At 35.6% G+C, this 26,428-nt stretch overlaps 1 protein-coding gene across 27 annotated transcripts in view; it reads left to right on the top strand.

Moving 5' to 3' along the window:
• Window positions 1-26,428, top strand: part of DST (dystonin) — a 512,816-nt gene that overhangs the window by 410,534 nt on the left and 75,854 nt on the right. For all 27 annotated transcript variants that reach the window (XM_077162141.1, XM_077162131.1, XM_077162146.1 and 24 more), the window contains 7 exons: window positions 492-621; window positions 3,322-3,521; window positions 5,139-5,634; window positions 6,999-8,470; window positions 21,900-22,061; window positions 23,539-23,709; window positions 25,958-26,124. In XM_077162141.1, coding sequence (XP_077018256.1) covers window positions 492-621; window positions 3,322-3,521; window positions 5,139-5,634; window positions 6,999-8,470; window positions 21,900-22,061; window positions 23,539-23,709; window positions 25,958-26,124 — 2,798 coding nt within the window. The remainder of the gene's footprint in view (window positions 1-491; window positions 622-3,321; window positions 3,522-5,138; window positions 5,635-6,998; window positions 8,471-21,899; window positions 22,062-23,538; window positions 23,710-25,957; window positions 26,125-26,428) is intronic.

Below are 26,428 nucleotides of genomic sequence, written 5' to 3'. Positions count from 1 at the left end.
TCAGGATTGGGAAATGTTTTACATGGTAACAATGATGGCAACAATTTCTACGAATTACTGACCTATATTTGTACTCTTTAATGTGTTTTCAAAAAAAGTACTATTCGCTAATAGATTCTCAAATTATGGTAGTTTTTGTTGAAACTGCTTTTCTTATTAATTACAAGCTTACAGAATGTCATCTTTCTTTCTTCTGAAAGGGTTCATTTGAGAATAATGTGAAATTCTTTGTCTGTAATAGGTACTAGAGTCATTCTCACTAGAACTAGAGCATTCCTCTTTTTTGGGATTCTTACATCAGATGGTTGAAGATTAGCTAAGAGGAGGAAAGCAAATTAACTCCTGAATCTAGATATTCAACGACTTCAGCAATTAGCAGTGGATTTTTTTCCTTTTTTAGTCATGCTGGGGAAAAAAATGCTCTATCATAATTGTGTTTTTATCTTTTAATACTGATATACTTTACTGTAGTTTATTTTTCTCCCCGTTAGTCATTTGAGGCAGAGCTGAAGCAAAATGTAAATAAAGTGCAGGAGTTGAAAGACAAATTGACAGAGCTGTTGGAGGAGAACCCAGATACTCCTGAGGCTCCCAAATGGAAACAGATGTTGGCAGAGATTGGTAAGTTATATTACTACACCAAAGTCGATGAATAGAAGCTTGGTCATTTTCTGTTTTTATCGTAAGCTTTATCAGAAAATATCCAACAATCTAACTTATTTTTGGACTTTCTTTAGTGTTTTAGAAGTCTATTTTTATGTACTTAAAACTATCGTTTCATATTATATTGGGCTGAAAATTGGTATATCTTAATTTCTTAACTAAAAACTAACTAAATTTATTTTTACAAAGGTGGTAGATGCTAGGTAATAAAATACTGTGCATTGAGTAACATTGTTTTCATATATTACTAACTTTTTGGTGCTTCTAAATTTTTTGTGCTTTATTAAATTTTAGTTTAAATATCCCTTTCATTCATTTATAGGAAATGGTAGGCTTCCTTCTCCTTCGGAGTTACTTCTGGGTCTCCTTTAGCCCTATGCTTTATACTTTTCCTTACTCCAACTAGTATTAAAAAGTAGCCAACGCAGAGTTCTGGGGATTTGGTTCTTTGGCCAAAGTTCTCCTTCTACCCTGTCCTATCTCTATATAAACTCTTCCTCCTAGGTGCAGAGTTTTCTTTACAAGCCTTACCATATCGCTCCTTTTCATTGTTATAATGGTATGGAAAATGAGTATATTACAGGGTTAATAATTGTCCCTACTTCATAGTATTGTTTAGAGAATTCAAAACAATTCAAGTACTCAGACAAGTAGTACCTGAAACATAGTAACTGCCATGTAAATGTTTACTCCTATTATAATAATGAAGAATTACATTGCCTTTAGTTGTAATGTCCTTCCTTTAGAGTCACGTGTGGTATGATAAATTTAGGTATCTGTAAGCATGTTTTTCTTTGAAAAGGGTTACCCTAAATGACCTTACTATTCAAAAGCATATTTAATCCAGCTATAGAGAGCTGCCTGTTGTATTGCAGTTAATGTGCCCCAAATTCGGTGACTCTCTCCAGAGGCATTTGGGAATTCAGTATTAGTTGGAGGAGTGTTATCATGACCTTTTACACTAGTAGTGAGATTGAAGAGTGTATATTTGAAACATTACCTGATGATTTTGATGTTTTTTCCTCCCCTTTTTTTTCCCCTCAATCACATTATTTTATTGTTAGAGTGTGTTTATGTCGTGTCATATAGAGTGATGTTACTAGAACAGGTTTGAGATAGAGTTCTTTTAAACTCTTCCCTTTAGTGTTTTAGTCTAGGTGAAAACAGTCATCAGATCAACTAATCAGACCTATCAATGAATGTTTGGTGGGAAACTGATAGGTTCTAGGCTCTGGATCAAGTACTGTGGTCAATAACTCTTGGTTTCTGGGAGCATGCTGTCTTGAGGGTGGGGGGTGTAGGAAAAGCTTCTTAATGGAAAATAAGACCCAGTGGAATTGTGAAGAAGTGGAGAGTTGGGATATATGCAGAGGAGGGTAGAGCATGGTAGGCAAGGGGCGGATGAGAGAGCAAAAGCCTGTTGGAGTGATAACGATAAGATCAGCTGGACTGCATTGGAGGATTCATCTTGAAGAACAAACTCTAAGAGTAGGAGACAAGGGCCAGGTTGAGAGATGTCTGGAATTCAGGCAAAGTCTTTAGATTTTGTTATTTTACATAGTAAGGAGTTAGTTTTTAGAAGGACTTGAATGGGAAAGTGGCATGATTATGTTATTTTTTAAGAAAATTATTTTAGAACCAAATAGATTGCAGCTGAGAAAAGGCTAATTGCAGGGAGACCAGTTAGAAAGTCAGTAGTCTAGGTTTGCAGTTTTCAGAGTGTGCTCTGGGGACCAGCAGCATTGGCATCACCTGGGGACTTGTTAGAAACACGAAATTTCAGGCCCAACTCCACACGTACAGAATTAGAAACCCTTAGGGTGGGACCCAATAATCTGGTTTAACAAACCCACCAGGTGATTCTAATGTAGATAAAGTTTGAGGGCTACTGGTCTAGGTAAACGAGGATGAGGACTAAAATGGAGGGAAACATTCAGAATATAAAAGACGGGCTTAAGTTTTATGATCAAAGATAAAGAAGAGCCAACAGAGTTGTAAAAGAACATTCTGAGTTATTGTTTCTTGATGTCATAGAAGAAATGATAAACATCTAAAGAAATAAAAGTCAGAAAAATTCACCAGTTTTGAGAAATATAATGAAGTTTTGTGTTTTAATGTGACTTTAGAGAATTGATGAGATTTCCCAGTGTAACCTTCTAGCAACTGGTTGTTGATGTGTGATTTGAATAGAAGAGAATTAATGGAACTAGATGCACAGATTTGGAAGTCATTTATGTAGAACTGATAATTGAAGATTCAATATTTAAAAAGGGTTAATATTCATTGTTCAAGTAGGTCAGTTATGTTGGAATAAACAAACTCTATAAGACTTCTAAAAGATATGAGGGATCTCAGGGTTCTGCTTGCTTTAAGGTAAGGAATATCCCACACTCTACATGATCTTCTAAAATCAGATGCAAATTTATTTTTCTCTTATACTTCAGTTGACTCAAAACCACCAGGGCCATAAAATCTGTATCATTCAATGCCATTAACTCTTTTAAGTTAGACCTTTAATAAACTATGTAAGAATAATTATAAAGGGGAAATGATAGCCATTGTATATCATTTTTAAGTCATTTCATACAGTCTTCATAGATGTAGTCATAAGTGCATAAAAACTAAGCACTAGTTTCATCCTTTACTTTTTTCTTTTAGATTCTAAGTGGCAAGAACTCAATCAATTAACAGTTGATAGACAACAAAAACTGGAAGAATCCTCCAATAATCTAATCCAATTCCAGACCATAGAGGCCCAGTTAAAACAGTGGCTTGTGGAAAAAGAACTGATGGCCAGTGTTCTCGGGCCTTTGTCAATTGACCCAAATATGCTAAACACACAAAAGCAGCAGGTGCAGGTGTGTATTACCTAACAATTTGTCTTGTGTGCAGCAACTTTTCTTAACAAGATGAAAGTTTTCATTATGAATATATTAGCTACATACAGCATAGGCAATATGTTCTTTATCTGCCTTGGGATGTATTTGTAGTATTTCACATGCCCATAAGCAATTAGTGAGAAAACTCCCAAGAGCCAAAGTTATAATGCACATCTCCTAGAGTTTTCTACTTGATTCACGAGCAGGTCAAGTCCCCTGATAATTTTAGTCATATTGTGGTTTGTGCAGATTCTGTTCAAAAAGAAACTTCTTTGAAGTATTAATGTGATTTTGTAAGTAATAATGACTTTTGCGAGAAGCTGGTATGTACTTTTTTTTTTTTTTAACATGGGCAGGCACCGGGAATCGAACCTGGGTCCTTTGGCATGGCAGGCAAGCATTCTTGCCTGCTGAGCCACCATGGCCCACCCTGGTATATACTTTTTATTGTTTAGAAATCACTTCTTTGATGTTTTATTCATTTTGTTTATGGTAGAAACTTTTCAAACTCATGCAATACAGCCCTGAGGGGAAGAGAGACAGAGTAAGAGGAGAGGAAAGAATACGGGGAGCATAGAGGAAAACCTGTGGGTTAGATTATTCTCATTATAAAGCAGATAAATTCACAAGGGGAAAATGCATAAAATTTAAGTCAGACAATATAGCAGAACAGTGTAACAATAACCTTCAACCCTCAGACCAACCAAGCTCTATTGGGTTTCATTTACATTTCCCTATATATGAGCAGCAGCTTAGAACAGGAAGGTTGCTTCTGTAAGGTGAAAACACAAATCAGTCTGGGTAGCTTAGAGTCATATGTCATAGCTAGATGGATGGATAGATAGATATGTTTTTAAATTTGAAGAAAATGAAAACAAAAGATAAAAATGAATATTCTAGAGAAAGTAAAAATTGCCTCCTGTCTTAATATTCTCCCAGAGGTAAATCTGATACAAGAAGAACATTTTTGAAACATTCATTTTGTAATAAGAAAGAGCCTATTCATTCTGAGCAACATGATTTATTGGCTAAAATCCTTATAATAAAGACTACAAACATCAATAAATCTTACTGTGTTAGCAAAAACCTCTTTGCAAATCAATTCGCCATGAATTCATGTATTCTAACACTTATCACTATGTATGTCTTTTGATGTAAACTGGTATAGGATATTTCAGAAATCCTACAAAGAGAAAAATATAAGTAGGAGAAACACAAATTTGGTGTTAGTGTGATGCAAACTTGCCCAATAGCAGTGTTTCCCTTTGTATGTGAATTTTTATATGTGAAAAGTTTTCATTTTGATAAGACTACAAAAAAATGTTTATTCTGTTCATTTTCCCCTTTGGGACATGTTACTTTAGACAAAATGTTATGTCTATCAGGCACCACTGATGACTCTTTGGATTAGTTTGAGGTAATTGCACTGCTCTTAAAATGAAGGCTAGGAAATTGTAACTCAAAAACAAAAACAAAACCCAGATAAATAAGTACCATTTCTATCTGCTTGGAAACTCAAAGCTATAAATTCCATAGTTAACTAAACAATAATGCGTAATAATTTATTTGTGTGTTTATTTACTCTCATTACCTTAGATTCTGCTGCAAGAATTTGATACTCGAAAATCTCAGTATGAACAGCTAACAGCAGCTGGTCAGAGCATTCTAAGCAGACCTGGTGAACACCCTTCTTTACATGGGATTGTGAAAGAGCAACTGGCAGCTGTGACCCAAAAATGGGATTGCCTAACAGGACAATTGAGTGACAGATGTGACTGGATTGACCAAGCCATTGTTAAAAGCACACAGTATCAAAGCCTGCTGAGAAACTTTTCTGATAAACTGAGTGACTTGGATAATAAACTCAGCAGCAGTCTGGCTATGAGCACACACCCCAATGCTATGAAACAGCAGTTGGAAACAGCCCAAAAAACGAAGCAGGAAATAGAACAGGAAGCAAGGCAGATAAAAGTGGCCCAGGCACTCTGTGAGGATTTGTCAGCACTGGTTAAAGAGGAGTATTTGAAAGCAGAACTTAGTAGGCAACTAGAAGGCATCTTAAAGTCATTTAAGGATATTGAACAAAGAGCAGGTTTGTCTGTTTTCTTTTAATACATACATTCTCTGGTCAGAAACAGACCTTATATATTCCCTATTTCCAGAATGTTGCCAGTAATCCAGGACCCCAAAGAGAATCTGTACCTGTTGAGAGAATAAATGAAGGGGCCAGTCCCGCAAGCAGGAGGAGTGCTTCTTTGTGCATATGAGCACACAGTGTTAGGGTGATTCTGTACCGATAATAGAGAGTCAGTTTGCAAAAATCCAGGGTCCATTAATATTTCAAGTGTTTCAAATAGTATTTTGAAAGATGTAAGGCATTTTCACTGTGTGACACAGTCCTATTTCACCAGAAAACGGATGAATTAGTTATTAAAAGTCTTTTCTTCGTTTTCTCATATGTCAGATTTCTGACGTAGAAAATTTTTCTGAAGAAGTATGTCAAAGAGAAGTATTTGGCACTGTTTTGCTTTCTCATGTACTGCAGCCGTAATTCTGTGATGGTTGGGCCAGTATTTATCAGAGGCAGCAGTAGTGAACTATTAGACTTCAGCGGAGACTCTCGAAGAAGAGTCTATTTTTTGCCACCATGTTTGTTCAGTGTGAAAAATGACACAATGCCTTGCACATAGTATATTCTCAGTGCATGTTTTCTAATTGATTGGATTTATTGATTGATCATAGAAACCATTTAAAATTTATACATTTATTTTGGGATATATTGATAATAAATATTAGCTATTATTTTTACTACTATCGTTAACACTTTTATGAGCTAAGCATTAAGCTAAGGACTTTACATATACTATCATTTTTTCCCCACAACAGCTGTATGAGTTATCTACTATATAATTACCATTTTACACTTGGGAAAATGAGCCTTAAACATTTACTCATTGGCCCAGAGTCTCCCAATTCATAAAAGGCTAAGCCAGCATCCAAACCCATGCAGTTCTTATGTGCAATAATATATTGCCTCCATGATATATAAAAATCGTAGTTGAAAAGTAGTATTTGATAAGAGATGAATTATTTATTAACACAACCTAGTACAGTCATCATTTCCCCTACTTGAATGGAGATAACTTTAGCACAGCAGGTGGTGTCTGGTGTGACTGTGCTTTACCACGCTGCATCTTCATGCATCTTTACTTCACATAATAGTTTTTCCCTCTCATTTGTCTCCTGCTTCTTCCCTGGATTGTCTCGTTGTTTCTGTCTCTTTCTCCTTTCCCCTTAACTCCTGTCAATACTTCAGGCTCACTTAAGCAGATCTTGTAGTCAGTGCTAGAAACCTAACTTTTACAATTCTGTGCATTCATTTGGTGATTTTCTCTTGGCTTCTCATAGAGTGACTCAATATATGTAAAATAAACATGTCTCTAATTTCATTTTTAGAGAATCATGTCCAGCACCTTCAGTCAGCCTGTGCAAGCTCTCATCAATTTCAGCAAATGTCTAAAGATTTTCAGAATTGGCTATATACAAAGAAAGAAGAACAAAACAAATCTCACCCAGTATCAGCCAAACTCAATGTCTTAGAGTTATTAATTAAAGATCAGAAGGACTTTAGTAAAACTTTGACCGCCCAGTCTAGTATTTATGAAAAAACTATTGCAGAAGGTGAAAATCTGTTACTAAAAACACAAGGGTCTGAGAAGGCAGCCTTACAGTTACAACTTAACACAATTAAAACTGATTGGGATGGATTTAATAAACAGGTGAAAGAAAGAGAGGACAAGTTAAAAGATTCATTGGAAAAAGCTGTCAAGTATAAAGAGCATGTAGAGATTCTCCAGCCATGGATAGAAAAATGTCAAAACGACCTGGAGGATATAAAGTTTTGCTTGGATCCTACTGAAACAGAGAATTCTATTGCCAAATTAATGTCTCTGCAGAAAGAAATGGACCAACATTTTGGGATGGTAGAATTACTAAACAATGCAGCCAATAGCTTGCTTAGTGTCTGTGAGACAGATAAAGAGATTGTTACAGATGAGAATAAATCATTGATCCAGAAGGTAGACATGGTCACTGAACAACTTCATAGTAAGAAATTCTCTCTGGAAAACATGGCCCAGAAGTTTAAAGAATTTCAAGAAGTTTCCAGAGAAGCAAAAAGGCAACTTAAGTGTGCAAAGGAACAGCTGGATGTCCATGATTCCCTGGGATCCCAGGCTTTCAGTAACAAATACCTGACCGTGTTGCAAACTCAGCAGAAATCACTCAAGACCTTGAAGGATCAGGTAGATTTGGCCAAAAGACTTGCACAGGACCTTGTGGTAGAAGCCTCAGACTCAAAGAGAACCTCTGATATCTTATTAGAAGCAGAATCTTTAGCTCAAGAACATGGTGCACTAAGCCAGCTGGTTGATGAAAAATGTTCCTTCTTAGAAACCAAGCTTCAGGGCATTGGACATTTCCAGAATACCATCAGAGAAATGTTTTCTCAGTTTACGGAGTTTGATGATGAACTGGACAGCATGGCTCCAGTGGGGAGAGATATAGAAACATTGCAAAAGCAAAAGGAAACTATTAAAGCCTTTCTGAAGAAATTGGAAGCCCTCATAGCAAACAATGACAATGCCAATAAAACCTGTAAAATGATGCTAGCCACAGAGGAAACCTCTCCTGACCTTGTTGGAATCAAAAGGGATTTGGAGGCTTTAAGCAAACAATGCAACAAGTTATTGGACAGAGCACAAGCAAGAGAAGAGCAGGTTGAAGGGACTATTGATCGCCTCAAAGAATTCTACAAGGAATTGAAAGAATTTTCTACTCTGCTTCAGAAAGCTGAAGAACATGAAGAGTCACAAGGCCCTGTTGGTATGGAAACGGAGACAATTAATCAACAGCTTGATGTTTTCAAGGTAGGGAATTCTTCATATTTACTGTTTTATTATTGAAAGAAATCTCAAATTGGTATAGAAAGGGGATTGCCCATTTTATAGAACCTTTCAGTATTTGACATGCAATTTTTGAACCTCAATGATCATATGTAGGGCAATGCCCAAGCATGTGGGGCATTTCCAAGCACACTTGGGATTTGTGCACTCATAGGATAAGGCCCAAAGGTCAGAAGAGTGTTTGAAAATGTTCCAGACAAGCCTAAAACTGACATCATGGAGTCAGTTTCTGATGTCATTCAAAACTGTCATCTGGAGTGACCAGAGCCATGCTTTGAACTTAGCTGTAGAGGCCAGTCCATAACATAATCAGCTTGTTCTCTTCATGTTTATTTCCCAGCAGTTTCTTTAATGGTGAATTACAGCGTTTTTATGCTCTTACCCTTTTTGTAATCTTGTTCTTAATTTAATTTCTTCTTTAAACTTTTTTTTTTACTTTCTAAAGTTCATCTTTTTAAAGGCAGAGTGGAGTTCCATGTTGTAACCCTGGATTTATAAACAAAATCTTGGATTTGTGCCCCATAGTACTAGGAGTAAATTATTTCTAATTGGACTATAAACTTCTCAGTGCAAAGAAATGCCTTCCACTTGGTAGTGCTTAATACATACTTAATGAATGGAACATTAAATTTTAAAAGGTGGAGCAGTTTCTGTGTCATTGGATTTGTCTCATTTATGATCATGAGAATTTAAGTCCTATGAACCTTTGTGATTCCTCTCTTATTCAGAAAGTGTGGCTTTCCTCTCCTTTTCTTTCTAACTTTTCCTTCTCCTCCTCCTTCTTCCCATTATGGTTATTTGCCATGTATAAAGTGCCTTTGAAACCTGGTTCTTTCAGAACTTACAATTCTGCTATTCTGCAGTTGCATCTTGATTCTTGAAGGTGAAGGAAACTACCCTACTGTTGACTGTCTTTATTACTCTATCAGATTTTCATATTTCTGGTTTGAAAAGTTCTTTCAAAAGAACTCTCCACACTGTGGACACCTTTTCACTGTATACCTGCTGGGAACACAATGTGGAAAATTATAAAAATAATTTTCTGTTAAAAAAGGAAAAATCTGTGGCAATTTCTACTTTAAAACTTTGATGGAGAGTTTGTGGAATGACTCTTCCTCACACAGAAAACCTAGGAATTTTCCAGGGAACCCTAACAAAACTTTAAAGTGGTCACTACCCTTGCTTCAATGATAGCAATCAAGTAGTCTTTTTACTAATGAAATATAACCGTGTTCAGTGCCTTTGTGAAACATCATTTCTCTGGGTTTTCTGTGAATTTGTATAGGAAGAAGAGTAAGCCTTCATTTCTTGTCAGTACTGTAACTGCTTGTAAGGATTTGAGCAAAAGGAATAATATTAGTGCTGCTGTTTGTGCACACCTCCACATTGTGTTCCCAGCAGGTATACAGTGAACAGGTGTCTACAGTGTGGAGAGTTGTTTTGAAAGTAAGGAAAAGCAAGAGGGAGGAGGAGCTCTTTCATCATTGCTTTGAAAGTGTTTTGCAAACTGAAAAGCACTAAATAAGCATTCATTATCATTAATAGTTATGCAGATTGTCTTGTTTGATTGTGAAGAAAAATAAAGTGATAATTTCTCCTGAAATAGACCACTTGACATGCTGTGTTTGTTTGCCTGATTTCTGATTGCTTTGGAAGCAAGTGATTGATTTTCATGAAATAAAGTACGTTATAAAGAATATCATGACATATTTTCAATGTCTTTGAAATCCAGTGATGAAAAATAAAAAGTTTTTTACATGGGCAAGTCATCTGTTTGCATATAATATATTTCAGTGCCATAGTGAAAAAAAGAACAATAACATGATTATATTAAATAAAGATGGTAGTTTATACAGCCACTAATTCAATTTATTTCTGTGCGTGTGTGTCTAGTTTAAAGAAATAGCAATTATAACATTTAACATTTAATATGGGCTTTCTATGTGCAAAGCTCCAATTTAAGCTCTCTACCTTTAATCCTGTTAACAGTTATAATAGGTAGCTCCTCCAAGTATTTCATCTTATTGACAAAAGAGTTAAGTGACTTGCCCAACATCACACGGGTAGCATGTTCAGAGCTTATATATTTTGATGAAAATAATGTCATGCTTTGTGACATCCATATTCATCATGTTTCACATTTGGTATTTTCTCTGAGAAATTTTCAAAATCATCTTTGCTCTATCCTAATTTGGGTGGCCTGAATAATCAGCCATTCTTCATTTTAACCCCAAACCCCAGGAACACCTGCTTAAGGAAAGTGTTCTGTAAAACTGACTGTCCTGAGAAAGAAATGAGATAAATACGTGTGAAATTGTCTTAGAGACTAATATTATGTAGATGCTTGTAATGCAGATGACAATGATGATGATTACCATTACCTTTAAGGCTACTATTTGTAAAATGAAACTTTCTTGATTAAGGTGGTGAGATAACTTGTTCAAAGTTTAGATTTTTAGTTTAATTTTTTTTTGGGGGGGGAGCATTTGACTTTTGTTGAATATTAGGTTTTTTTTTTTCCTTTTTCTAGTGAATGTTAGTTTTAACATAAAATTTTAGAAAGTTTTATTTTTCAAGTGGAATAATTTGTATTGAAGGAAAAGCTAATAGTTTGGTTAAAGTGACAAACTGCTAGTGATTATGATTCCTAAGATTTAAACAGAAACCCACGGAAGGACTGGGTCTCTTTTCATTATAGGCTTTGAAATGTAATCCAGTTTTGACTTTATCTATCTGGTACCTTCAGTTTAACCTAATGTCACAGATGAAATTCTAAAACATTTTTTCTTAATATAAAATAAACTGCCTTCCGAGAAGGGCTGAAACTGAATAATAGCATTACCCAGTTACTCAATAAGGGTGCCTTATAGTCACAGGAAGTGTTATGGATTATATAAACCAGGTAAGACAGGCTTCCCTGCTTCCATTTTTTTCCCAAAACTTAACCTAAGAAATAGCCATTACATTTATCTTAGGTTTCCTTAAAAGGACAAAATTCATTCACGTGTAAGAAACCAAGCTAAACATAATGATAGAGACAAACACTTGTTCTGAACCAAAGTCCTGATTTTCTATCAGTGAAAGTTATTGAGTGTCCAAAGATAGTTTTTTTGTGTTAGTTAAATGTTTTGAGACTATTTTGATTGTGTAACTTATGTTTTCCATACATTTTTTACTCTTCTAAGTATTAGAAGAATTTTCAGCTAAGAAGTCTGAAGAGGAAGGTGTCTCCTCTAACTGTTAACTCAAAATACCATTTTTCTACTTATTTTTTTACTATTACAAATAAATTCTATATACACTGGCATATGTTGGTAGAGTAAAGAGTGGAGTAGAATATGTATCTCTAGTAACTAGATTCTTACCAAGAATCCTGATGTTTCCCCCATCCTCACTTCCTGTTTGAAGACTCCCAAGCCCAAGATTATCTTCAAATCTAAACTCCATATTAACACTCCCACATTTTTATTTATCAAAGACATATGTACCTGAATACACATAAAGAACGCATTTCAGTAATTCCTATGATGTCAGCAGCCAAGCAATCTTCGGATCATTATGAAGTAATCACCATATTGAATTAATTTAATATCAATGAAGATCAAAGCAACTTGATGTTTTAGTGAACTTTATACAATCATATCCTAATTAAATCTGCCTCTCCACCCTTAGTTTGTCCATGATAAAATATCTTACCTCTGAATGTGCTTACTGTTTATGTTTGGCCATTCTGTTTATGCCCACATTGGAATTCATTTTGTCCCTACAAATGAACACATCTCTGTGGAACAAGTCTCTCTGAACCAAGGATTTCTTTTTATTTTCAAAATGGAAATAGCATTATGTTGAGCAGAGGTTTTTTTTTAAGTCAAATTGAAGCAAGAGACAAAGACCAGAACACATGCCTAATTACGCTACAGTAAATTTTCACTGGTCAAGGAGAAGGCATTGTTTAATCCAGACATCATTATTTGAATATTGGATTGACTAAAATGTCAAATATTGTAGAGCTAGAGAAACCAAGCAGTTGGGTTGAGCACCATTTATAAATATTATTGCTGAAATAAATAACTTTCCAAATTTCTTTTTAAAGTATTTATTAAATGATCACAAATAAACATCAGGGTTGTCACCATAATTTTACAGATAAATTAAACCATTCAGAAATATTTTAATGGTGGTTTTTAAATGTGCCCTTTTTGATAAACTGAGGTTGATGATGAGTTGTTTTCCATTTTTGTTGAGAACAGGGGAAATTAGAAAAAGCTGTTGCAGAAGATTGATTTTGTTGACTATCTGGATAGTCTGGATTTTTGTTAATAAGGAGATTGTATGATATCTTCCTTTGGTATTTTTAAAGGTGAAAAATATCTTCACTATAAAGAAGCTTGGACTTTATAGGAAGATCACATTATTTAACCAGTTACACCAAAAGTGCCATTTAAAATGTTAGGATGAAAGAGTGCCCACATATGCTGACAAGAGATAAAAACCGAAGCAGAGACCAGGTTACTAAGAGTTGGAGCTGATCTGCTATGTAGTATGGTGAATATCTCATATTCTCACCCATTGCAGTTTTAAACTAGGTGTGAAATGGATGTTCCCTTTCCTACATCACTCAAGTAATATACCATTCTGCTCTGAAAGGTCTGTCAAAGAGGAAATTTAGTAGTATGGGTTCTCTTTCCTGTTTAGGGGCTAATTCATTCTATAACTCTTTTGACTTCAATTGCTTCATTTAAGACTGAGGGAATAAAGTAGGTTGGTCAGTTCCAGCCAGAGATTTTATAATAGGATTTTTGTTTTGTTGTTGTTGTTTTAAACTGGTAAACCTACATTGCCATTTTAAGTGATTAAAAAAAAAGGAGCCAAATTATAGGATCTATCTTTAGGGGCATCCCTTAGATTAAAAGAGACCTACATAACCTATTTTACTGATGCCAAAAGTTGCTTAAAATTGTGTGTGTGAGAGTGGGAAGAAGAGAGAGGGAGAGAGAAAGAAAGAGATTTGTTTTGTTATTATACATTGGTTTCCTGATAAGGAAGTTTGACTGGTAAATGTTTTTAAAACATTTTTCTAGGTATCTAGCTATTTATTAAATAATAACAAAGGATAGGCAAATGTTACAATTGTAAATTAAGCTGAAAGCTTTTGGAATTGTTCAAGAACAAGGATACCCTGAAAAAATGTCTGTTCTCACATGGAGTATTGTCACATACTTTTTTAATTTCAAGATTATTTTTTGTCAGGATTTTCATATTAAAAGTGTTTTCAGGTTTTCTTTTTTGTTTTTTTATCTCAGGGAAATTGAATGGGATCATTATGTGTTTTGGTTTTGCTTGCTAGATGTCTTTTTTTAATGTTAACTTTTAGAAGTTATATAGGCATATTTCAATTAGGAAGATTTGTATATAGGATCATCACCTGTTACACAGACTATTTTGCATGAACTGTCACCTGAAATCCTCATCAAAAAAAGGGGGAAAGCATAGTATAATATTGTTGTAACTTACAGGAAGAATTGCAAGTGTTTTTAAAAATATTACCTAAAATTCCTATTAAGAGAAGTTTATTGCTTGGGATTAATAATAGCATAATAAGCCTATTAAGTGTTTCTCAATTTGTTTATATTTTATGATTGGACCTGCATTAATATTCTATTTGCTTTTAAAGATGAACTGTTTTTTCCAGTGAAATAGAAAGCTATTGTATATTCTCTCTGATGAAAACCCTTTACCTGTTTATGCGAAGAAATTTATTATTTTGAAAATAAACATAGGACGGACACTTTCAGTTTTCGTTTGCTGAGTTTAGGGAAAATTAGCAATAGAAATCGCTGCTTCTGAGTCCTATTTTTGTACTCACAGCACAAAGCACGTATCTCTTATTTGACTTTTAATCTAAGTTCCAGGAGCTTTTGGGACAGGAGGATACTTTTGTCACTATTCATTAGTAATAATGACAATATATTTATTTATATAGAATGAATATGCATTTATATTTATTTATAAATAAATATATTTATATATGTTTAGTTATACAGAAATTTCCCCCATAGTTTCTCCAAATAATCTTTCTAAAAGCTCCGTGTTTCAGTTAATAAAATTAGCCTTCTAACTTTTCTTTGAAGTAGATTATTGCACTTTGTAGTAGTAAAATTTTTCAGGAACTTTCATTTTTAAAGATTTAATTTAACTTTACATATATGAAATATGAAAGTGGTCCAATTTTACTTATTATTCAGTTATTATTTGTGTACTTTTCCAAAATCATCTTTCTTTAGAAGATGATTTAGCTGGATCACATCTAGTAGCCTGTAAGTAATACTACATTTTTCAGATCATGTAACTTTGTGATTTCTTTATACATGAAATAATTATGTTGATTATTTTTCAGATAAACTTAACTCATCCTATTCATTATGTATTTCTCTCATTATGAACACAGTTTAATATATCTTGATTTTATTAGTATTAGAGACTATAAGATTTACACTAGTTGTGTAAATCAAATTTGGGAGAAAAAAATAAATTAGTCCAGTTCCGCTCTATTAATATGAATTCTCTTATATTGTATAGATTGAGTTTGGAATGTGATTTCAAGTAACAAACTGTATATTTCTTATTGCCATAAATTCCAATATCATATTAATGGTACACATTTTTACTTGAACCAGAATGTAATAAATTAGTTGAAATAAGTTTAGTACAGGGATTCAGTTATGAACTAAATGGCATGTATTTAAACATAACTCAGGGACATTTTCCCATAGAACCCCCCCTACTTCCAAACTTGCCCATTATCTCACCCATTTTCCCCATTTGACCGTAACTTGCATCAGGGCACCAGTGGCTGCATCTCTTTTGTGCACCATTTCCCCAGTGTTTACCATGGTGTTTGTCAGGTATTGACTACTATTTGTTAGAATGGTTAAATTTATGAATGAGTTATCCTCAAAGTTTAAAATAATGTACTGTCCACCTCAAATGTGAGGATATATGTTGCTCTTAGCTTTACTTATGGCTGGGATAATGTTGTGCTAATGACACCGAGTTAGAGTCTAAGGCGGACTAAATTAGTGCTGCTTCTTTCCTAGGAAACTTCTCTAAGGATCTAGACTTTTTAGAAAAAGGCACTCATCCAGATTTCATGGAAATTATATTATTAATATTGCCACAGATAAGTGGCTTTCCAGGCTTATGTTTCAAGATTATTGAAATTTGTTTATTGGTAACTACAAATATTCTTGTCAGCAGAGCTAAGATCTCCTGTGCCCTTAGGATTAATGTACTGTCTAGGAGGATTAAATTTGCTGAACGTGGGCTTTCAAAGGGAATGACAAAATACTTGACTTCAAAGTGATCTGCATTTTGCATAGCAGATAATACTTAAATAACAGAAGATTCTTCAATGCATGAAAGACAGGGACCTGTGTAGTCCCTTTTTCCCACTTAATATTCAAATGGGTGTGGTCCTTAGACGTCCACAAAATGATTTCCCTGCAGAGCCCCTGGTGTCAGGGTTTGCATCTGCAAGCCCACAGATCCTTTCCCATTTTGACCTAATTGGTGGGGTTTCAGCGGTCTGTGAACCCGGGCTGCCCCTCTCCGCAGTTCCAGGGCTCCGATTTGCGCTGATGTCATCACCAGGCTGTTGCATTGCAGCCTCTCGGCCTTTAGGTACCTCCCCCCAGAAGCAGCTCGCAGGCTCCTGAGAGCAGGCTAGGAGTAAAAGAAAAGAGGACTGGGAAGTTAAGATACAGGAGGGCATAGCACCAGAGTGATTGAGTGAGCTTGAAAGTCAGAGTTGGAGACAGAAGCAGCAAAGGGAAGGAGTAGATGTTGCGGAAAGAAAGAGGGCGTTGCTGGAAGCGCTCTGGCTCCGAAGGATGCCTGCCTGGGACTGTGCTGCCCTGAGGAGCTGCGGACAGCACGGGAGGTCCTGCTGGAGTCCCTTTTCTGCCTCCACCGCCACCTCGGTCTCTCCAGCTGTAGCGAAAATGAAGACAAAGCTGCGGCCACGGTTTTTTAGTTTCAAAGGATAAAGCAGTCACCGAATTCTCAACTGAATGTGAATTATGCTCCCTGTGCCTTAGAGAGACGACGCTGAGCTTTTTGCTGCAGTTGCCTCAGGTGGAATAAGCCTTCTTAAGGAGGATCAGATAAGAATTTTTGGAAATAGCTTTTTTTTTTTTTTTAATGGGGCACTTTCTGACTGTTTACTTTAAATGGTTACTGGGTTGTACTGGCCTGGGTGTTTGAGAGTCTGACTTTTTTCTTTGGGTAGTCCTGAACAGCCTCAAAGAAGCTTAATATGGGAAGAAAATCTGCCCTTTGGATAAAGATTATTTATAGATACTCACAAAAAAGTAAAAGAAAGTTTGAGCTTTCTTAAAACATTAGATTTATCTTTCCCTGAAGGTTTGTCTGTGCCTTGATCAGAACAATTCCTGGTCCCTCTGTCTTTCAAATTTCTGAAGCATGGTTTATTTATAAAGGAAATGAAGTTTTACCAGGCATCTTTAAGTGGATTACAATTAACCAGAGCTCCACCAAAACTGACATTCAGCCTCCTAGAATGCTTGCTCACTTACAGGTTTTAACCTGGAAACCTCACATGCAAAATTAGACTAAAATGGGAAATGGACTGACAAAAGAATGTTCTAACTGTTTGAGCCACTGTTAAATGCGTGTGTTTGTGTTTTTTCTGTGTTTTGCAGTATGCAAAAGGGAACTTTGAAAGGCAGGGGTTGGGGTGAGGGAGACAGAGGAAGATTTCTGTTCTCTTTTCTTGTTGCACTTTATTTTTTAGAATCATTCTAAAAAACAACCAGGTAAAAGGATAGTTGCAGTTACGCTGATGCACTGATGACCTTAAACACCTCTTCTATTATGACATATATTGTTTGAACGTGTGTCTTTATGCTGAAGACACTTCATAGTACAGTTCAGAAGTATACTTTTTTTTTAAAGATCCTTTGCCTTATTTCTAATTTTCTGTGTGAAGAGCTACAATATTTGTTTTAACTGTCTACGAAATGGGGAAGCCACTCAGCAGACCAGACTGTTTACGTCAGAACCCCCCATGTGTAGGGAAGGGTGACGAAGAGGAGGACCTAAATATTGAAGACTGTTATGTACCACAACGGTCAATCTATGATACAGTTAGGTTAAATGAACAGATAGACTCTGGTTCAAAAGGTAGCCTGTCTTCCAGGCATTTTACAGATCGGACTTTACCCTACAGTCACAGAACACTGGATGTTAGTTCTTTATGCTCTAATGGTGCACTTACTTCTTCCAGTGTATTTGAGCTGAGAGGTCGTGAAACTAACAAACTAGATGAAAAGATGATCTTTGATGCGCTCAAACTAAACAGTGATATCATTCGAACCACAGGATTATCCAAAGCCAAATCTCATGCAGAAAAGAAAGAGCATAGACGGTCTTGGCGAATGTTTGCTCCAGCCAATTTTATGGATTATGCAAACAAAAGTGAATGCTCATTTGTTGAACCTACTGATATGTCAGATGCTGTTACCAAGGCCAGCAAGTGCAGATGGGGCACTAATTCTCTCACTTCCGAGGAGGATGACTCTGGTTTATGTAGTCCTCCAGCTGAGAAGGAAGAAAAGCAGGGTGTTTTAATTGGAGACCAATCACGGATTAGAAGCTTGTCGTCTGCTGAAGATATTCATTTACCAGAGCAATATAGACCATTTTTTTCTGTTAATTCCATTAGTGAACAGAAAATCCCATTGCTTTCATGTAGAAATGCCCACCCTGATGAAAACTTCAAAATGATTTTACATGGTGTTTCTCCATTAGAGGAAACAAAACATTTAATGGGTCAAAGGGAAATCCATGGTGAAAATTGTTGCCTGCAGAATGATTTGAAAGAGAACACTGTTAAATGTGATCCATTAATTATTTCAAGAGATGGAGAAAACGAGTATGTTTCTGGCCCTGGAGAAGATGCGAAGACATATGGGCCAGGAGAATCCCATATCACAGCACAAAATAGGGAATTTATGAAAGATTCTCCTCAGGATTTAAACCTCTCTCCTACAGATCTGAGGGAGAATGATATGGATTACAGTAGCTCTAGTTTAATAGAAAATATGACATTATTCACACTATCCGGTTCTGAAGAATCCAACATAGCATCTAAAGAGGAAGTGGAGGCCCCACTTTCTGCCCAGGAGTTGGAAGTATTCCATATGAAGAGCTCCCTGAAATGTATACCAGTGGGAATGAAAGCAGCTCCTAGAAAAATAAGAGCCCAGGCAGAAATATTGGACACAGTCTGCAATGGCTTTCAGTCAGTTCAGGTAATTAATGGAAATGGGATACTTTGTAGCTGGTCAAGGTTTGTGGTTCTGATATCAAAGTGGTCACAGGTGTTTCTAAAAATGATCAAGTCCACTGTTTATTTATTGTGGGGGTTTAACTTATACCCTGCAAGATGCCAGGTATTGATAAATTGGTCATTATAACAAGTTAATTTGGGGCCATTTTTTGAGAATGATTATTCCCAGCTGTTGGGGTCCACCTATTGATTGTGCAGATGTGGCTATAGCCCTTCCTTTAGAATGCTTCCACTGGATTTATGTTAACGTTAGGCTTTTACCCAAATTGTGGTTTGAGGCGCTGCCATTTAAGGGCATTTATATTGAATTTATTAAACTTGAGCAGATTTAATCATGAAGGTACAGACACATGAGTACATTGTTGTGATCTGCAAAGTACTCTACCCACATTAAGGACTTTTTAAGTGTGCTGAAATTTTTTCTCTGTAGCCCTTCATAGGGAACTAGAGAAATTGTACTGTTATTTTGCAGTTGTTATAGCGTCTAACTTTTTGTGAGTGGTGAATGAGGTAAGAAAGTAAAGGGTGCAGCCTTGTGATAAGTAGAGGTTGTTTATAAAGCCTGTAATTTTTTTCTTCCCACTCAGATTAAAGTTCAGCTATTTTTGTACTTTTACTAAACTCTTCTGGTAATCTTTGCCTCAGAGGTAATTTTATTTTAAGCTTCTCTTTGTGTTTGTGTCTTTATGAGTTAGATTAAGGGGGAAATGTCTCTTCATAGGTATTTTGTTGCCACTGAGAGATAAGGAATTTTGACAATATTGGGAAAGTTCCTCTTCTCACTCTGCTATCATTGCTATAGTCAGTTATGTCTTTTCCTTGGGCATGTATTAAATGGCATACTCCTTTAAAAGTTTAATAGAGATTTTTTTTTCCATAAAGGATTTTTCAATTTATTCATTAAAGAGTAATTAAACTCTTAGGAGTATATAAGCTCTTTAGTAGTTATCTTTTTCAATCTTCAGTATATTTTTTTAGCACTTTAGAAAATTAATTCTGGCTTACCTGAATTTTCTCTGAAATACAGCTCTAAAATTAATTTCTTTAAAACCAAGATCAGAGGTTAAGGCAATTTACTAGGAAACTAGATTTTTTTTTATCCTGAAAATAACCATCTGAGAGAGAGAATAAAATTTTCCTCTGAATCTTTATATACAAATACAAGGTCCTAGAATTAAGAATTTGGCAGTTTTTCTACCTCCTCCTCCTTTTTTTGTAAGGAGTAAAACATTTTACTTCAACAACTATTACTTCCTAGAAGTAGTAACTTTAAAGGGTGGTACATAAAAGAAATGGATTGATTCATCATGCCAAATCTGTCTTTACCACCTTGTTCCGATTTTTCTATTGACTTTTTAAGTAAATTGTATCTTTTTAAAAAATTATGAGGGGTGGGCCATAGTGGCTGAGCAGGCAGAGTTCTCACCTGCCATCCCAGAGACCCGGGTTTGATTCTGGGTGCCTGCCCATGCAAAAAAAAAAAAATTACAAAAATGTCTTGTAATTTTTCTCAATGTTTTAGGGATTTTCTCAATGTCTTACACTTCATATTTCTTTGGTTATATATAATTGATTTTTATATATTTAGTTTTGTTATATAGAAACAACAGCCAGTATGGAAATTACATATATCGTTTTCCTGTGGAAAAAGAAGCTGAGAGAGGACTTTTAGAGGAAATGATGATATATTTGTTGCTTGTTCCTTTATTTGTTCTTTCATTCAAGTATTAAGCCTCGAGTCAGAGTCTACAGTTTGTCGCTTGCAGTTTCTGCATTTTCTAAAATTATTTTCCATACTTTTTAAGTGCTATTTTAATATTTGCCTTCATTGTGTTTTCATGTATTCTTCTTAACTGTCCATTCACCTGAACTACTGGTTTGTGTGTATAATGCCCTTCAGTATAATGTCTCAGTACCTTAAACCTTGTCTTACTTCAGTATCTATCTGAAACTTTCCTTAGTTAAGATAATTGATTTGCTTCATGGCATTTGTATTATCTATTAAGGGGTTGAGCTCACCTACCGCTAGTCATAAATATGTTTCTATATTGATATTCACTCAGCAAATAATTAAGCATTATATATTGGCTGCTGATTACATGCTAGGTGCTGTTTTAGGCCCAAGGCAGAGATTTCAGCTTTCTGGAACTTGTATTTTGATCTAACACATTAGATTAAACACATTGCTAGTCACAGTCAACTGTGAGACCATATGCTGGATAAGATAGAGAGTGGGGAGGGTGGTGGGAAACTTCTGGCAGCATAGGCATAAGCTGTAGTGACCAAAGAGTTACAAGAGTTGCTGTGCTGGTACTACATGCCACTCACTCCATGGGATGAGGTCTCTTGGGGTCTTGTGAACCCATTGGCATCTAGATAGACTTTAAGGGGACTAGGTATATAGGAATTCATACGATTGCAGTGCATGCCTATGACTTCATTTATCTAGTCCCTGTATTTTGATCTTCTGGTAAGTCATATGTTTGACCTCCTGACTCATCTCATCTTCTTGACAGTGATTCTACATTTCTAATCTGAAGTCTCAAACTTCAATTGCCACCTTCAGCAGCCATCTAGAAGAGCCTATATGAATTTCTTGCCCAGTAAGGCTCACCTTGGCCCATTTTATCATTTTGCCCCTTTAGATTTTCCATAAATCTTTGCGTTAAATTGGGATGTTAGGAAATTTCTAACAGTATGATAATGAAGCAATAAAGAAAGGGCACATATACTGTCTTCTTGGTTTATAGATAACTGATTAAGCACACAGGATATTTTTCTTTAATATTTCTGAATGGTTTTGATAGTATGATGAGTTTATATTATTCATAAATATGTATTATATATAATATTATATGTTATTCATTAAGTAGCTATTACTGGGTAACCAAAACAACCTTTACTTCTATAACAATTGATAGTTTCTAATACTTGATCACTGAACAAATGCTTATTATATATATATATATATTTGGTGTTTTTTAGATAATATAATTATTACAATTATTGCCATTCTAACTGCAGGTTTTCCAGAAAGAAGAGATTGAACCTTTGCAGGTTAAACAGCAAGATGTGAACTGGTTAGGTCAAGGCCTCATTCAGAGTGCTGCTAAAAGCACCAGCACTCAAGGTTTGGAGCAAGACCTGGACGATGTCAATGCACGGTGGAAGACTCTCAATAAGAAGGTAATTTTCTTGTTTTTGTGGATTATTATTCACTAGAATTTATTTTAAACATTTGTTATATTTATAGTAGCCAGACTTCTCTAAACATATCTAGTTTTTTATATTTTTTTATATTGCTGTAAATTGGATGTCCCAAACTCAGATGCCTGTAGGAGCTAGGTAGGAAACTTAAATGAAAGAAGCAAGCTAGGTGAACAGAGCCTCTCTCTGTCATTTCTTGACTTTGATGGAAGCCTGGCTGCAAACACAACCACAAAGGGGCGATGGCAGGTGTTTTCTGACCCATGGCCCTGAGGTAAGAGAGCACATGCACCTGATTGGTTCCAGCAAATCATTGCCATGTAGGGATGTGGGCTTACTTTCATCACATGGTCTGTTATTTTCAAAAGAACCTGGAACTCTCACTTTTTATGTGAAAACTTCCCATTTTCAAATGTTGGCATCCACTTTCACTGTGTATGATAGGTCAACACTGTGCAAGCCAAAGAAACTATGTCTGTCTGTCAGCCCTGGACACCTCATTGTAGTCCATCAACTCCAAATATTTTTTACTTATAAAATGTAGATACCACCTTTCCCTGAATTTCCATGGGAGTAAACACTGGAAATGATGGTCTGTTATCTTACGGAGATAACCCGAGACACAGTGGCAGCTCTTTGCATGACAGGTGTTTTATTTAAAAATTGTTCTAGGATGGCAGTTCTTATCTGGTGGTAGTGGTGGTTATTGCTTTTGTTTTCTTTCTGAATTAATGTCTTAAGCAGTTGCTAGGTCTTAAAACTACAGTTAACATTCTTTAAAGTCTGATTCATATTGTTGCATACCTTATACACTATTAGAATGCACTGTCAGGTTAAATGTATTTCATAGTGCCTCAGATATCTTGCCAACTACTTTTCAATACAAAAGGAAAAAAAATCTACGAGAAGAGTAGTAGAATATCTCTGTATGGGATGCAAACCCATTTATTAGAAGACGAAGGCCCTGGTTTGTTGAAAAGGTCTCTAGAGCTTGGAGCTAGCAGAATGCTACTGGATATTTTTAGTTAATTTTGCTTAGCAAAAAATGATTCTGATTCTCTTTGCTGTAAAGTTTTTTCTAAAAATCTTAGTCTCTTTATCATTATCTGTGATTTTCATGAGTAGGAAATATAAAGGCATACGAGGAAGAAAGATAAAAATTGATTGTTTTTTCAGTAGCTAAAAAAATATTTGAATCATCCACTGACAATCATAAACATATCACGCATTTCCAATATCTCAAAGATTAAGTCTTCTAAATTGACTGTTTGGGATGGTAATCTTATTTTCATGGATGACATTCCTCCTTTCCACCCCTACCCTTCCCCAAATCAATGCTTTGGGTAAGTTTTAAATAAAAAGAATTTGTGACCACACCGTAAAAAGTGGTGGCTGATGAGCAGATTTCATTATTTCATGAAACAAGCAAATCAATTGGAACAACTGGAATTTGCAGGTGGCTCAGCGAGCAGCCCAACTGCAGGAGGCCCTGCTGCACTGTGGGAGGTTCCAGGATGCCCTGGAGTCCCTGCTCAGCTGGATGGTGGACACTGAGGAGCTTGTGGCCAATCAGAAGCCCCCATCTGCTGAGTTCAAAGTGGTGAAGGCCCAGATACAAGAGCAAAAGGTTAGTTAGTGATGCTTGAATTCTGTTCCATTTTAAATCTCGATAATGAAAGTAAAAATCTACTTAGTGACTCTATTTGTATTAATAGGATATCCTAGTTTAACTGATCATCGGTGCTTTAGACCTTATTCTGCTACTCTTTCAACAAATATAACAAATATTTGCTGAACATCTACCATGGCTCAGGCATGTTCTGGGTGCTGGGTATACCTTACTGAATAAAAAGATAAAAGTTCCTCATGGAGTTCGAAGTCTAGAGGAAAGGGAGGGACAGGGAGAGAGAGAGAGACAATAAACAAAGGAGATAAGTAAATTGTGGTAAGTTAGCAAGTGATCAATAAAGCAAGGAATAGGGGGCAGGAAGTGCTTGAGTAGAGAGGGAGTGTGCAATTTCAAATAGGGTAGTTAAGAAAAGGTGATATTTGAACAGAGTTATCATTGTTACCTTATATTAGTTTGATCCATATGAAAGATCTTTTTCATGGGTTAAATATCAGCAGTTTCTTATGGCTCAACCTATACTAAAGAGGCAAATGTTTGATTCATATCTGTTTAATGATTGTGCTGTGTTTCTTTTGATTCTACTGAAACGGATCAAGTTGGGTAGATACACTCTTTAGAGGGATGATAACTGCTTCCCTGTGACCCTGTGTGCAATTTATTATTGGTTTTCTGATGGTGGTGGTCAATTACGAAGCATGTAATGATGTGTTTACAACTAGTTTGTCAGTCATGACTTGAAATGACATATGAGGAGAGTCTGAAACATACATTGTTAAAAGTCTTGCCCCTGTGTGAGAACTTCAAAAAGAAAAGAGTGGAATGAGAATCTTAATTTAATTTCTAAAATCTGTACTGTATCTCTGAAAATTATTTGTTGGAATCTTCAGCATTTTTGGAAACTAGAAATAAATGTATAGCTTAAGGATTAAAGAAGCATAACTGGAAATACATTGCATCCACATGATTTTTTTTTTTAGTAGTATAACTGTTCCCATTCAGTATTTAATTTAAATCTTTGTTATTCTTCCAGAGTTGATGAAATATGTTTAACCAACAAAACCTATTTTTTCATTTTACTTTCTTAATCACTAGAAACTTTGCTATTCAAGTTTATAAAAAGTAATCCACTTAATTACTTCTCTCTGCTGCTTAAACCTCCTGTTGCACATGGTTTATGTAATGACCTAACCATTTGTCAAGAGTGTCTATGCTTCTTACCCTTGTTTTTAACCATGTTCTTCTTACCTCCTTCTTTGGAGTTCTCAAGGATCTCAAAATGAAAGTGAGAGAATACTCTTCCAGCTTGTTACTTCTGGCTAACTGTCCAATCTTTAATCCTTCACTACCAGTTAGGATAAGATTAAGAAAGTACTTAATAAGAAAGCATTTGGTGTTTTGTACCCATATCCCTTGCTCATTGCCATTAACTCAGTGCCTGTGCACAGCATTTGCCCATGAAATATTTGTTTTGATTAGATTAGAGCAAAGTGATCGTGAGTTCTGGCTAGTTGTATCAAACATTCCCTTCCAGGCTTCTTGAAATGCTTAATTAGAATTAAATTGAATTTTGTTTCTGCTGCTAAGCCCTGCAGTATTAGTCTTTCAAGATTTCTGATATATTCTACTGTTTATTCCTTTTGGAAATAATACTTACAGGCTAATATTTATTTTTCGTCTTCATAAAGGATTTTAGGAGCTGGTTCTACCTAGTAAAAGTAACCGAGATAGAAGGTCTGGTTTAACTTACCTAACTTTATTGTGAATTTGGGCAAGTTATATAACTTCCCTGAGTCTCAGCTTTCTCGTCTGTGATGGATTGTTTAACATGGGAAAGAGTTTTGTAAACTATAATGATTTATGATAATCTTTATCTCGACAAGGCAGATAATCATTGAATGCTTATGGCATTCCCAATTCACTACTATGAAGGAGATTATCCTAAATATCACCTTCTACGCTATTGTTTTATATTAAAAAGTTAATAACAAAGAGCTTAGTGGTCTTATTGGTATAAGTTTTGCCCACTATGAAACCCCCTACTATAGTCTCTGACACAATAGTAATGAATCTGAATTCATTAAATAAAATGAGTTCTTTTTAAAGTCTCACTGGTCAGATCATCTCATGTGTGCATCCAGGCAAAATATGTATTTGGTCACACATCAAAAGTACTAAGAATACAGTTTCCTTTATGTTGATATAATTATTCCCTTTCCTTTTTAAACATTTAATATTTTATCTCAAGCTTCTCCAAAGATTGTTGGATGACCGCAGATCTACTGTGGAGGTAATCAAACGAGAGGGAGAAAAAATTGCTGCAACAGCAGAACCTGCAGATAAAGTGAAAATTTTGAAACAGCTGAGTCTCTTGGATAGTAGATGGGAGGCATTGCTTAATAAAGCAGAAACAAGGTAACAGATACTTCCACTTCTTTTGAAAGAGTAGCAATGGCCTTAATACTGATATTTTGTATCTTGTTATCACTTTTCATCAAATTATTTTCCTATGTTTACCCTGTATGTGAACATAGGGAGCAAGGGCTATAGTGCTTCTCTCTCTTCGTTCCCCTACTGGTGATGTCTTCTATCACCAGAAACACCCAGTTCTGTGACTTTCCCTTGGGGATAACTCATTCATTTGCTTATTACATAATTATTGCCTATCTACCATGCATCAGATATAGGCTTGAGCCTTCAGTTATAGGAGTGACTTGGA

The sequence above is a fragment of the Tamandua tetradactyla genome, chromosome 5 (assembly GCF_023851605.1).
Source record: "Tamandua tetradactyla isolate mTamTet1 chromosome 5, mTamTet1.pri, whole genome shotgun sequence".
In the NCBI taxonomy this organism is placed as follows: Eukaryota; Metazoa; Chordata; class Mammalia; order Pilosa; family Myrmecophagidae; genus Tamandua; species Tamandua tetradactyla.
This window is presented reverse-complemented; position numbering and strand designations above follow the sequence as displayed.